General features: G+C 38.6%; 1 protein-coding gene across 1 annotated transcript in view; it reads left to right on the top strand.

Moving 5' to 3' along the window:
- Nucleotides 1-14,964, top strand: part of LOC138752856 (sodium/potassium/calcium exchanger 4-like) — a 256,215-nt gene that overhangs the window by 192,229 nt on the left and 49,022 nt on the right. The window contains exons 9-10 of the mRNA XM_069915476.1: nucleotides 1,161-1,186; nucleotides 3,159-3,212. Coding sequence (XP_069771577.1) covers nucleotides 1,161-1,186; nucleotides 3,159-3,212 — 80 coding nt within the window. The remainder of the gene's footprint in view (nucleotides 1-1,160; nucleotides 1,187-3,158; nucleotides 3,213-14,964) is intronic.

Below are 14,964 nucleotides of genomic sequence, written 5' to 3'. Positions count from 1 at the left end.
TTATTGTCAAGAGTATGTACATGACACCACATACTGAGATTCTTTTTTCCTGTGGGCGAAGCAGAATTTTACCACTTACTGGCAGTGCAAAAAAAAACCTGACTCAACGTACACATGTAAACAAATAAAAGAATGTAAACACACTGTGCAATACTGAGAAAATAAATCAATAAAATGAAAATGTAAGAGTTCTTAACTGAGTTTGTCGTTAAGGAGTCTGATGGAGGAGCGGTAGCAGCTGTTCCTGAACCTGGTGGTGCGAGTCTTGTGGCAGCTGTCCCTCTTTCCTGATAGTAGCAACGAGAACAGACCATGTGCTGTGTGGTGCGGATGATTGCTGCTTCTCTCCCTGCAGATGTTCTCACTGGTGGGGAGGATTTTACCTATGTGTCCACTACCTTTTGAAGGGATTTTTGCTCGGGGCATTGGTGTCCCTATACCAAACTGTGATGCAGCCGATCAGCACACTTTCCACCACATATCTGTAGAAATTTGCCACGTATCATGCATTCACATGTATTATGATGCTATCAAAGATTTTTCAGCTCATGAAATAATTCTGATATATTATAACTATTGTACAAAGGTCTCACAACCATCATTGATATAACAACTGATTTTAGTCATGTTGAAAAAATGATATATACTTGCCAACAGGAATAATCTTCCTCGGCCTCCACCCATAGATTTGTTCTCATTTTATCCAAAAGCGAGCACCTCTGACATTTTTATTCCTCAGAAAGCATATTTAGCTTTGACGGCCATACTTGTTTATCTGCTCAGGATTCTATTCCTCTTATATTTAAATGTCATACTTTTCCTTCTTGTTCCATTTATATTTAAATCTGTTTCGTTTCTTGCTTCTCTTAACTATCTGGGTTCTATTGTGTGAAGTCTTGGAGAGCAGAGGCATTCAGACCAAAAACTGCTGTAGGATCATTTTCCTCCCTGGTAAGCATTTCATGTAGTTTCGTAGTTACATAACTAGTCACACGAGTGGCTGCCATTCAAGGAAGCTTAGGTTTGAACCAGTGACCACAATAACAGTAAAAAGTGAAACTCAGACTAACAGCTTTTTCAATTGATTTGTTAATTCTTTAACATCAGAAGGAGACACAAAGTTGTGGCGAAATTATTTAATTAACTCTTTTTTCTTGCAGTTCATGTATGATGAGAAAATCGATTGGTAAGTAGTATGAACCAATAATTGCTTTATCAAAGCTTTATTGTGTGATAATATATCTGTAGATTATTGATTGGAATTTAAATTTTACTAATCAAAGTCGTTTGAGATTTCACACAATGATGCAATGCATCAATAATATGCAAATACTGCATTTAATTTTACATTTTTTTCACAATGATTTTGCTTTGTCCTTAAATATACATTTTTTTATGGTTAAAGTTTGGTTGTTGTCTATTAAGTGGTGTATATAATGGAGATTCAAAAATCCTGATGCCAGATATCCAGACCACCCGAGAATCCGAATTTTTTTGTAAACTCAAACTTATTAAATTTATTAATTTACCTGTTCTTCACTTCTTTATTCCTCCTTCAATTTTGAGTCTTAAAAGCACTGCCCGAGAGTCCATAAAAATCTGAAAATCCAGACCGATCCATTTGCCACGCAGTCCAGATTTTCAGACCTCCACTATACATCCAAGAACATGATTCATTGCAACATCACGCAATTCCTTAAAATTAAGACATGGATATTTAATCCAGCATGGCAAGCTATGAGACTCTTGTGGCCCATGGGTTTGTGCCAAGTGAAGGTCGGGATCACCATGAATGCTTTATGATGGGGCTCTCACAGGTCTACAGAGCAATTCCATCTCTCCGCTTTCATGACGGAGAAATTTTTTCTCAAAATTTTGTCATTGACGTCAAGTTTTATGCTCCGATTCCTGGCAGTCACAAAGCAAGAATGTCAGGAATGAAATGAATTTGTGTAACTATCAAGTGAATTTGGCATTAAATCTGCTGATTCCCGTAAATGTATCCATGCTGATTGTTTTACCTGTATTTCAGGACATCATCCTCCATCTTTTCTGCCAGCTGCACCTAGACCCCACCACCAGACCCTTCCACCACCACCACCCCTCATCTTTTTCTGTCTTCTGCAGAGATTTCTCTCTTCATGACTCCCTTGTCCGCTTCATCCCTTCCCATCCACCTCTCCATGACCCCTGGCACTTCCCATGTGACTACAGGAAGTGCAACATTTCCTCCTCCCCCCCCACCACCATCAAGTGTCATAAACAGCCCCTTTTACATGAAGCGACCTCTTCGAACCTCATTTGTTGCATTCACTGCTCCCCCCTCCCCCCGAGTGAGGCCCAGTGCAGGCTTTGGAGACTGTTTCACAGACCATCTACGTTCTGACCTCAATGGCCATTGTGAGCTCCCAACTACATGCCATTCAAGCCCCCACTCTGATCTTTCTGCCCTGAGCCTTCTCCACTGGCCCTAACATAAACAAGAGGAACAATACCTTTGTATTCCACTGGGCAGTCTGCAGCCCAATGGTATGATCATAGAATTTTCTAATTTCAGGTAGCATAACCTTTCTCTTCTGTACTCCTTTGGCTTTGTCCCCCCTTTCCCATTTATCCCCTCCCAGCATCTCATCCCCTTCCATCCCCATTTCCTCATTGAATTCTTCTGCTCGCCCACTCCCTCCCTACACCGTTTCTATCTGGTCTCTGTTTAAACCACTGTTGTCACCTTATCAGATTCCAGCAATGGCAGCCTTTGACCTCTAATCAGCCCCTCCAGTCTGTATGTCTCATCTTCCTCCATCTAACCCCTGTTTTTTTTTGCCTCTCTCTCCTCTTGTCTGGCATCTACCAATCTACTGCCTCTGTCCATTGAACTTCACCTCTCCCTGGTTCACCAATCCCACCTGTGCCCCTGTTCTGTTTCTCCCCACCCTATCCTCTGTGCACTGCCTTCTCTCTCTTCACTTCCGGTTGCTGAAGGGCTCCAGCCAGAAATGACTCACATTCTTTTTCTTGAACTGATGCCGCTTGACCCGCTAATTTCCTTCTCCAGCAGACTGTGTTTAGCTTTGGATTCCAGCATCTGCATCTACTGTGTGTTTTGCATTATTCCTTCATAATTTCTTAAGTACTGACATCCTGTTTATTTCTTTGAGGTGGGAAGGCCTTATCCTGATCCTTGTGTATGCAGGCTATATACTTGTGATGAAGTAAGTGTTCTAATTATTTGGGTTTTTTTTCTTGTTATGCAATAATTAGGCAAAATATAATGACAGAGGGAACATAATTTATCATAGAATTTGTTCCTCTTTCTTTGCACTCTCTAAACCAGGACTGTTCCTTTTCATCGTTCCCAGCTCTTTACAGGTACATTAGAACATATAACAGTAAAAATCCTTAACGCAGTAAAAAGAATAAGATCACTGTCAAACTGAAAAATTTAGGCATCACCAAGTCTGAGAAAATAAAGAAATGTCAAAAAAAAAATTAAAGAATCTTCACAGTTCATTCAGCCAATTTAGACCTTCTTAAAACATATCTGAATGGGGGAGCAGTTGTTGTAGGTCAATTGGATGTAATTGGGCGGCATGGGCTCATGGACCAAAAGGTATTGTTGCCATGCTATATGTATAAATATTTTTTTTAAAGACTCAGGAGATACCTGTGACGTCACTGAATGGGTTTCACATCTGAATAAACTGCTTCACTGAGTTAAACTCTCAACGCAAGTTGTTAAGTGAACACTGGGTGCAAGGCACTTGGGTTTGTTCATTCAAAGAGTGAAAGATCAACAACAGCATGAATGAAACTAGCATCTCTAAAGCAGTGAAATATCTTAAGGAGATTGACAACAGCGTTTTCAAACAAAACTGACACCATGCCAAAAAATACAATATTAAGGCAACTAATCAAAAGTTTAGTGAAGGAACCTGCTTTTAAATAGCATCTTAAGGAAATAGAGAGAAGCATAAAGGGAGGGAATTCTAGAATGAAGGACCCTGACATTTGAAGACTCTCCAATCAATGGTGGACCAATTGTGACACTGAGATGGACAAGATCATGAGTTCAGTGAGCTCAGTGATTTAGATGGCTGAATAACAATAAAGAGAAAACAAGGATATAATATTCAAGTTGTATAGAGCCTTGTTTTAATTACATTTAGGATGTCTCAGTAGTGTATCTAGTAGAGCCACTGCTCCTCAGTGCCAGAGACTTTGGTTCAATTTGACCTCAGGTGCTGTCCATGTGGAGTATTACATGGACACATGGGTTTCCTGTGTCTTCTCAGATATCTTCCCACATCCCAAAGATCTTTTGGTGGACCCAGAGTAGTTCATGGTTAGGGTAGTATGGGGAGGCTTGTCAGCTGTTGGAAAAAAACTATTCTTGAAGGTAGAGATGCTGGACTTCAAACTTCTGTATCTTATTCCTGAATGTAGCAGTGAAAAGAGATTGTGAGCAGAGTGATTTGGATTCTTTATAATCTTAGCTGCCTCACTGATGTGTGGAGGTTTGGGATGACATCAGAAATCCTGGAAAATTTCTACAGATGTGTGGTGGGAAGTATGCTGACCAGCTGCATCACAGTCTAGTATGGGGACAGCAGAAGGTAGTGGTCACAGCCCAGGACATCACAGACAAAACCCTCCCACCATTGAGAATGTCTACAGGGAACACTGCTGTCAGAGAGCAGCAGCAATCATCAAGGATTCACATCATATATGATACATTAAACCCATTAAACAATGTCATCACACAATGAAAATAAACAAGAAAATTGTGTCATCTACTTTTACACACTGGGTCAGATCATTTCGTCTGCTTCTCATTCTGTCATTTTAGGGGGTGGAGGTCTGCGGTAGGACTTCTCTGTTGTGTTCCAGGGAGGTGGGAAGGAGGGAGGGAAGGGAGGGGGGGAAAAGGGGAGAAAATTACACTGTATATATTCAAGAGGGAAAGGTTAATGTGTATTTTGGTCAATATGGTTCATAGTGTGAATAATTTTTTTTTAATTTTAAAAAAAGCATCCACATCACCCAGTACATGCTCTGTTCTCACTGCTACCATCAGGAAAGGAGTATAGGTGCCTTAAGATTTGCACCACCAGGTTCAAGAACAGCTCCTCCACCATCAAACTGCTCAACAACAAACTCAATCAGGGACTCATTTAAAGATTCTTACTTTTGCACATTATTGATTTTTTTTTCTTTGTATTGTGCAGTCAATTTGTTTGCATATGAACATCGACTCTATTTTTTACACTACCAGTAATTCTGCCTCGCCCACAGGAAAAAAGGAATCTCAGGGTTGTATGTGATATCATGTATGTAGTCTGACAATAAATCTGAAATCTTCTTGAGGCAGCGTCTCAATGTTTTCAATGGATTCTTAATTACATTGTGTTGCGCCCTATCGGTAGCCCCAATAATGATGCAGACAGAAGACTGAGGGGAACGATAGGCTTTACTGAGCTAGAGACTGCTGGGCCGGGTCCAGGCTAGGAAAATGAGCAGGAAGGAGAGGGGACTTGACCTTTCTGGCCCGGGGTCACATGGGCAGACTAAGGGAGGAGCTAAGGCAGGGAGACACCCGGAGGGCGTGCCAGCCATTGCATACAGTCATATCACCACACGTTGTGTTGGATTTGGGATCATATTTTGGTTAGACCAGATCAGGAGAGCAAAGTTTCACTCTTAAAAGGTATGAATCAACCAAATGGGGCTTTACCACAGTCTCTTGCTGTTTATAATTATCACTTACAAATTTATTTCATAAATTAATAGAATTTAAATTCTCCAGATACCAAAATGTGATTTGAAGGTGTTTTTCCATTATTTACACGAGTATGTTGAAAAATAATCAATGTGCAGAAATGGCATTGATTCTGATAAAGTGGCTAGGTCTGTAAATCTGACCATCTCAAAAATGTATTTTGTGTAAGTACGTGAAAGTCATTTAGAGGTCAAATAAAGAATTCAGGATAAATTTCTTCACATGGACAGAAAGGTCTGTCTGTGCACTGACTGTTATCTGGATGATCAACATATGGATGGGAAGAAGGTTACTGAGGCAGGATATGAAGAGATAATTTGAGTGGGAGGAGATCCTCAGGGAAAACTGACTCCAGTTTAGACTATAGATTCTCAATCGTACTACAAAATATATTAACAGTACTTCACAGCAGCCTTTAATCATTGTTCGAGAGAACTCCCACTCAAATCACATTTTGTGTCTCTCCGACATTATTTCTGAAACTAACTATCTTGCGCTTTGGGAAGGCTATGGGGGAAAATAGTATAATTCTAATCTGATCTAATCTATAATTCTAAACTGAAATCTTCTCAAATAGTAACCTAGCCCTTTGTCTCTGTCACACCCAGATCTTCTGTTTCCTATTAAATAAACTAAAAATTCAATCATCAGCTTATTTTTCTTTTCATGAGTAAACTAGTATATGAATCTTTTCCTTATCTAGGATGGTACCCACTCTCCTATGGTTCCTTCTATTGGTTGGCTATCCACATCCAGAAACCCTCTCAATGTACATATTCTCCCCTATCCAAGTCCCTTGCAGTTATGAAATCACAGTCAGAATTGGGGAAATTATAGTTACCCACTCTGATAACCTTGTTTTTACATCTTCCCAAAATCTGTTTCCATATCTGTCCCTCAACTTCCCACTTTCTATGGCACAGGTAGTGTAGCGGATAGCGCAACACTATTACAGAGCCCGTGACCCAGGTTCAAATCCAGCGTTGCCCGGTACATTATCCCCATATCTGCATGGGTTTCTTCCAAGTGCTCTGGTATCCTCCCACCCTTCAAAAATAATTTTCAGGGTTGTAGGTTATTTTTGGGCAGCAAGGGCTCATGAACATACACCTGTTATCATGGTGTCTGTCTAAATTAAATTAAATACTAAGAGGATTGTGATAGCAGCTTTCTTTATTTCCACCCATATTGCTCTGTAGATGAGATCTCCAGTACATCCTAATCTGAATGCAGCTCTGATTTTCGCACTGATTAGTAATGTAGCTCTTCCATCTCTTTTACATCCCTCACTATCACATCTGAAACATTGATCAGTCTTACTGATCTCTCATCAATGTCTCACTAATTATGTCACAGTGCAGCATTATCCATAACTAGTGCAAAACTGCTTTCAATTTATATACATTTTTCCATCAGCCTCGTGTCTGCTTCACACTCCCAGTAATCAAGCTAAGTAAATGGGATAATAAATGCTCAACAGTTTGAAACTTAAAGACTAATGTGGCAGATGATGTTATATTTTATATAGATATGTTTTATAGGAGATAAATTGTTGAAGGCTTTTTGCAAAAATGACATACAAATCCAGAAATTCTGTCCTTTCTCATCTTCCATTCATCTTTTCTCTTAACATTCTTCCCAGACTTAATTTCAGACTTATTAGTCTGCTCCACATTAACCTTCTGAACAGGTTCACTATTCTGAAATTTGTTTTTGTGAATCAAGGCATATTCATCCGCTAACTTTGCCATTTGCTGCCACATCCCCATATCTCTCTCATCCAGGTATAATTTAATCTCATTTGGGACATACCTTTTAATTTTCTCAATTAATATCAATTCTCTCAATCTGTCAAAATCATTATTTATTCCTTTTGATGGACACCAACAGTCCATTTTTCTTTTGGCCATCTTGAGCTCTCAGCAACCTTTTCGAAAAGCTGAAAATATGTATCTATATCTCCCTCATCAAAAGGAGGAACTAGATTTACTTCTCTACTAGCCAAAAACCTCTCCCCAGACACTACAACCTCAATTCTCTTACCTTCCTCCATCTCAATGTTTAACTTCTCTGATTAAAACCTTCTATCTGTTTCAATTTTTTTCAAGTCATATTTTCTGTCTTTCATCCTCCTCCCTCTTTCAGCTACCTCTGCCTCATTCTGTTGTTTCTGCAACTCTAAGTTCCATTTCTCTCTTTCTCCAGCCACCCTCAATTTCTCCAATTCCAATTGTAATTCTACAGATCTATCCTCCAGAAAATTTTCTATCTTTATCAACAAATTTTCACTCACCTATATAATATTTCACTATAATCCTCTGTATTTGTATTTTCTTCATCGAATGCTTGACTTCAGTCAGTTTTAATTCCTTAGAAATAACCATCAATTACTCTTTTCTCTTGCTTCGCAGGTGATGGTTGTGACAAAAATGTATCAACATCCATTGCTGCTGTCTTTCCACACACATAAGATTTAAATTAGCTTGGAAAAACCAATTAACTATTAAATTACAAAAACTCCTATTTTCAATCCAAAAAGACAACTCCCCCCCCCCCAAACATTACAAGCCCAGAGAACCCCAAAACCCAGCAGTAATAGAAATTCACCAAGACAAATGGTTACTTAAACAAAAGATACTTTTAATTATCTTTAAACATGAAAACAGGATCAAACTTTAACTTATTACTATTAACTTAACCTAACTTAATCCCCTTCTAATTCTCAGTGCATATGTATGTAATGTGTATATAAGTTCAAAAAACGTAATTTGATTCACAGTCCAATCTCACTTCACATTCCTCCAAGTTTACTGGTATCAGGCAATTCTTATTCTGTGCACAGAATTTAACATTTATAAACCTTCACCAGGCTTTGGTGCTTGAAAAGTAAATGGTTACTGCTCAGGAAGGTTCTTGTCTGTTTTCAGAGAGAGATTTGTTGCTCAGTGGACACCCACAAGTGATTCCTTCTGATCAGCCACTTTAATGTCTTGCCGAAGAAACTTGCCCCATCAGGATTTTCCAGATGATAACCTCTTTCTTTCAGATCACCACAGAGTTCCTTTTTGTTTCCCTTATTTCAAGTGAAACATTATACAGCCAATCTTGTGTGGACCAAAAGGGCTTTGACCAAGTTGAACTAAACACTCACAACCCGTCTTCAAAATGGGTTTTTCCACAGGCTTGCCAGCTTGTCATGCTCCAGTCCCAGCTGCTGTAGAACTGAATTCTCTCTCTCTCTCTCTCTCTCTCTCTCTCTCTCTCTCTCTCCCTCTTAGAACAGCCAAATGCACTCAGAAAGACTGTGGCTCTGGAACTAATCTTCTGAGTTTGTTCATCTGTTGCTTTCTAAAACAATAATCCATTACTCCACAGCATGTCCAATTAACACCTTATAGGCCTTCTTCAAAGTTTCTGCAAAGGCACTTGGAGCTTGAACTGTCTGGCTTGAGCAGAGCTCCAGCATTTTAAATGAGATCTGTTTTGAATTGTTTGTATCTGTATGTGACCTAAACTATAAAAAAAACTCCCACAATTTATCTCCTATAAAATATATCTATATACAATATAAAATATAACATAATCTGTCACACTAATTTCCCCCAACATAAAATTCCGTCATGTACTCATTCTTTGTTTCAATTATTTCTTTCTCATTTAATGATCTTGAAACACTGAAGTAAAAAACAATGATTGTGTATTTCAATCATTTTGATTATTTTTACAAACAAAGCAAGACAAGGTCAGAGAGAGTTGGCTATTCATTCTGTTGATCTGCTTAAAAGCATGGAAACTTCCAAACTTGACAATAATTGTTCAAATATTAGTTGAGGAAAGTTTTTTTCACAGTCATGGATACAGGAATTTACTTTTATAATTTATGGTGGATAATGTGAGTGACTTAAACAGTTTCCTTCATCTCCGTGTACATTCAAAATGTACAAGGGGTGTAGGTTAATTGGGTAAATTAAGTGGCATGGACTCATGGGCTGAAATGGCCTGCTTCTGTGCTGTATGTCTAAATATTAAAATAAAATTTTAAATTTTAAAAAATTTAAAAATCAGTATCTATTTTCTCTTGTCGCAGAATGATCGTAAGAAGGGGAAAAAAAACACTTTATTTCAAATGGTTTGCAAACATTTTGAACAAGGAAGCACATGTAAGAAGCCACAATCAGGGAGGGATATAATGAAAGTAGAATAGGGATCAAACATGGAATCAGGAGGCTCAAAAGTGGTCATGAAATGTGCAATCGTACCTTGATAAAGGGTATATAAAGGACACAGTTTGACCTGCTGAATTTCTCCAGCATTTTGATTTTAAATGGTCACGAAATATCTTTGGAAATGGAATTAACTCGGGAGAAGATTGGACTACTCAAGGACTCAGGAGGAAATTTATACCTTGAGCCAGAGGAAGTGAGTGAGAACTAAATAAGTACTTTGTATCAGTATTCTCCAAGGAAAAGTTAATGGAAGGTGGTGAGATCCAGTGGTGATAATATTCAGTCTGTTGATGAACATTAAGGTGGATACATCCCCAGAGCCTGTTGGAATTTATCCCAGGTTATTGAGAGAGGATATTGCTCTGCTTTGACAGAGATCTTTGATCCTCTCAACCCTCAGGAAAAGAGGACTGGGGAGTCTCTTTGTTTAAGAAAGGCAAGAAGAATTATCCTGCAAATTATAGTCCAAAGAGCCTTACATCAGTGGCAGAGAAATTATAGCAGATAGGATTTTCTAACATTTTGTAAAGCATGGGCTTATTAGGGATTGCTTTGTGCACGGCAGGACATGTCTAATTACCTTGATTGAGCTTTTTGAATAGGTGACACAGATGATTAATGAAGAAATGACAGTGGATATTAGTCATAGTCACATGGACATTAGGAATTTGACGCAGTTCCTCATGGTTGGCTGATCCAAAAGATTAAGACATGGGATCCGCTGTGGATTGGATTCAAAATTGGCATGGTCCTAGAAGATGGGGGAGTAGTGAAAGCTGTTTGTCTGGCTGGAGGTCTGTTCTACAAGAATCTGTGATGCATCCTTTGTTGTTTGTAAAAGTAAAAATGATTTGGTCAAATGCATTGATTATTACATTTAGAGACCACATAAAAATTAACAAAGTTGTGGATAGTGAAGCAGGTTGAAAGGAATACTGTCTGATATAGATAACTTGGAGATATCTGGATTAAATTACATCTGCTATTTCCCCAAATAAGAATGGAGTGTTGTACTTTGGGAAATCATTATGTGAGAGGAAAGTGTGGAATTTCCTGGACTTTTAGGAACATTGACATACAGAAGGATTTGGGGTGCAAGTCGAAAGCTCCCTGAAGATGGGTGGTGAAGAAGCCATTATTGGTCAGGGAGGCATATCTCAGCTGTTAATTAGGCCACATTTGGAGTACTGTGTCATTTCTGGTCACCAGATTACAAGATGGATGTGTGGTCTTTGGAAGGATGCAGTTTAATTTAGCATCATGATCAGTACTGGCATCTTGGACCAACAGGCCTGTTCCTGTGCTGTAGATTTTTATTTCCCGACTTTCTTATGAGGTGAAAGAAGGCATGGGAACAATTATAAATGGCTAGAAGTATTGAGCAGAAACTCATGGAGGATCATTGCTATGACATGAAATAATAATAATAATCATGTAAGAGATGGAGAAACGGCATCTTATGTTTAACATAGAACCCACCAAAGTTATTAATGGCTTGGGTTGGGTGGGGGGGGGTGGGAGGCGATGCATTTCTAATCCTGCCAATCAGTGCAAACAAAGCAGATGATCGATTAAAATACTGCTGGCATATCTAACCACAAACCACTGAGTTGTTGTGACACAATTTTAATCTGCCCTTTAAATTAACCCACAAGGACTTCTACCCAATCCGTCAAAGTCCTTCATAACCTAACAAAATGAGGAATAGGTGCTGCTTGATCCACTGAATATTTCAAATAATTTTTGGCCTGGTTTCAGATTTTCAGCATTTGCAGTTTTTTTTTTATTTTCCTGTGTAGCATTAACTTGTTGTCCACCAGGTACAAGTGTGAAACCAGTAGGAGGCCACAAATATGACATTTTAATTTTTCTTGTTATCAGAGCCAAATGGAGCAGGAATGCTTCTTCTGCCCTCACATAGAAAGAGTTGCCTGCACAGCTGCAATCCCCTTGCTCTCTTCCCCTGATCTCAGGCCACATGCCATAAGTCCAGTGGGCAATTCTGCCCCATGTGGCATTGGCTAGTGGTCACTGTGGTTGTCTTCCATGCTTGGAATGAGACCAAATTAGGCCATTGGGTTTGTCGTGAAGCTTGAGAGTGAACGAGGTTGTGAATTTTAGAACGGATAGGACATTAAGTCCTTAAAGCTAAAATCAATCAGGGCAACGTGGTTAGCACAACCCTGTTAAAGCATCAGTATTCAAGACGGGGGTTCGAATTCCCACGTTGTCTGTAAGGAGTTTGCATGTTCTCCTCGTGTCTGTGAGGGGTTTCTTCTGGGTGTTCCGGTTTCCTCCCACCATTCAAAACGTACCAGGGATGTAGGTCAATTCGGAATAATTGGGCAGAAAGGGCCTGTTACCGTGCTGCATGTCTAAATTTAAATTTAAATCATGATTGTTCATATTTCTTATGCTGGAGCCTTTGCTGGGCAGAATGAGCAAACCATGATGAAGTGGAGGGTGGAGTTACAGATGAAACAAAGGATTCCAGATCAGGAAGGTGCAGCACCTACACTTCCTACGGAGGGTTGAAAGGGGTAATGCTACTGTCCCCCATCTTGACAACATTTTAGAGGAGCACAATTGAGAGTTCCTGCCTGGCTACATCATTGTGTGTTATGCTAGTTGCAAAGCATTGGTTCAGAAATCAACACAGAGGATCATCAAAACAGCCGAGAAAATCACTGGGCTATTCCTTTCTTCTATTAACAACTGAGAGTGTTGCTTAAATAGAGCTCAAAGAATTATTGAGGACCTTTTCTATCTATCACAGTATCTTTGACAAACTACTATCAGAAAGGAGGTATGGGAGCTTCAAAATTAGCACTGCCAGGCAAAGAAATAGCTTCTTCTTGCAGGCTGTGAGTTGATGTATGGTATCCTGTAACTGAGTGAATTATTCCAAAATATTTTAAAGCATTTTTTTTCACAACTTTATTTATTCGTTCAACAAAGTTATTACATACAGTGGGAAAAAGATACATATTGTGAACAATAAAAAAAATTTAATGTAAAAAATGAAAAAAGAAAAGAACCCCCCCCCCCCCCCCACCCACCCTCTCTCAGCCAGCTCTCTTTAGGATAGCCAAAAAGAAAAAAAACTAAAATATAAACTAAAAGATATTCACTAAAATCTAATCAAAGTGATTTAAATGTAAATATTCTGAATATAAAGATCACTTATTAAGAAAAAAAGAATAATTATCACGTAAAACATACGTAATTTTTTCCATTACCAAACAAGTTTTCATCTCATTATGCCATCTGTTAATATCAATCACATTAGCATTTTTCCATGTACTTGCTATACATTATTTTGCTACAGATAAAGCTAAATATACAAAAGCAATCTAAAATGTATCTAGTCCCAAATCTTTCAAAGGTTTCAACTTACCCAACAAAAAGATTGTCGAGTCTAAAAATATTTTAATCTTATACAAATGTTCCAAAAACAGTTGAATTGCTTTCCAAAAAGACTGTATATGTACACATAACCAAACAGCATGAAAAAAAGTTCCAACCGAATTACCACATCTAAAGCAAGAGTCTGATTCACTAAAACCATATTTTTTTTAACTTTGCGGGTGTTAAAATAACAGTTGGTGTAAAAAAAATTAACCATTGCATAACGAACATTTATCAATCTAGTAACTCTATCATGACAAATATCTAACCAGTCATCCTCAGAAAAAATAAAATTAACATGATTGTAATTCAAAAGGTAAATTTTGATATATCAAAATTGCTACTCCCTTAGCTTTAGAGTTAAATGAAGAAGAAAAAAATGTCCAACCCAATCCCTCTTCAATTTCATACTTTCTTTTTCATTCAAATGTGTCTCCTGTAGAAAAGCAACATCAATTTTCATCTTTTTGATATATGCCAAAACTCTCTTATGCTTAATCAGTTTATTTAATCCCTGAACATTAAAAGTAGCAAATTTCAAATTTGACATATCTAATACAATTACTAAATACCAAAAATAATCACAAAATTAATAATAACCATATAACCATATAACCACTTACAGCACAGAACAGGCCAGTTCGGCCCTACTAGTCCATGCCGTAGCAAATCCCCACCCTCCTAGTCCCACTGACCAGCACCCAGTCCATATCCCTCCAGTCCCCTCCTATCCATGTAACGATCCAGTCTTTCCTTAAATGTAACCAATGATCCCGCCTCGACCACATCTGCCGGAAGCTCATTCCACATCCCCACCACCCTCTGCGTAAAAAAATTTCCCCTCATGATCCCCTTATAATTTCCCCCCTTCAATCTTAAACCATGTCCTCTAGTTTGAATCTCGCCCTTTCTTAATTGAAAAAGCCTATCCACATTTACTCTGTCTGTCCCTTTTAAAATCTTAAACACCTCTATCAAGTCCCCTCTCAATCTTCTACGCTCCAGAGAAAAAAGCCCCAGTCTGCACAACCTTTCCTTGTAACTCAGACCCTGAAATCCTGTCAACATTCTGGTGAACCTTCTCTGCACTCTCTCTATTTTGTTTATATCTTTCCTATAATTTGGTGACCAAAACTGTACACAGTACTCCAAATTTGGCCTCACCAATGCCTTGTACAATTTCATCATAACCTCCCTACTCTTGAATTCAATACTCCGATTTATGAAGGCCAACATTCCAAATGCCTTCTTCACCACACCATCTACCTGAGTATCAGCCTTGAGGGTACTATTTACCATAACTCCTAAATCCCTTTGTTGCTCTGCACTCCTCAATGGTCTACCATTCAATGTATATGACCTATTTAAATTTGCCTTTCCAAAATGTAGCACCTCACATTTATCTGTATTAAATTCCCTCAGCCATTTCTCAACCCACACCTCCAGCCTTCCTAAATCACCTTTTAATCTACGGTAATCTACCTCACTGTCCACAACACCACCAATCTTTGTGTCATCCAAAAAAAATTTGTTATATCAAGGACTCTCACATTA

Source organism: Narcine bancroftii, chromosome 2, assembly GCF_036971445.1.
Source record: "Narcine bancroftii isolate sNarBan1 chromosome 2, sNarBan1.hap1, whole genome shotgun sequence".
Taxonomy (NCBI): domain Eukaryota; kingdom Metazoa; phylum Chordata; class Chondrichthyes; order Torpediniformes; family Narcinidae; genus Narcine; species Narcine bancroftii.
The sequence above is the reverse complement of the archived record's forward strand: the minus strand, read 5'-3'. Positions and strand labels throughout refer to the sequence as shown.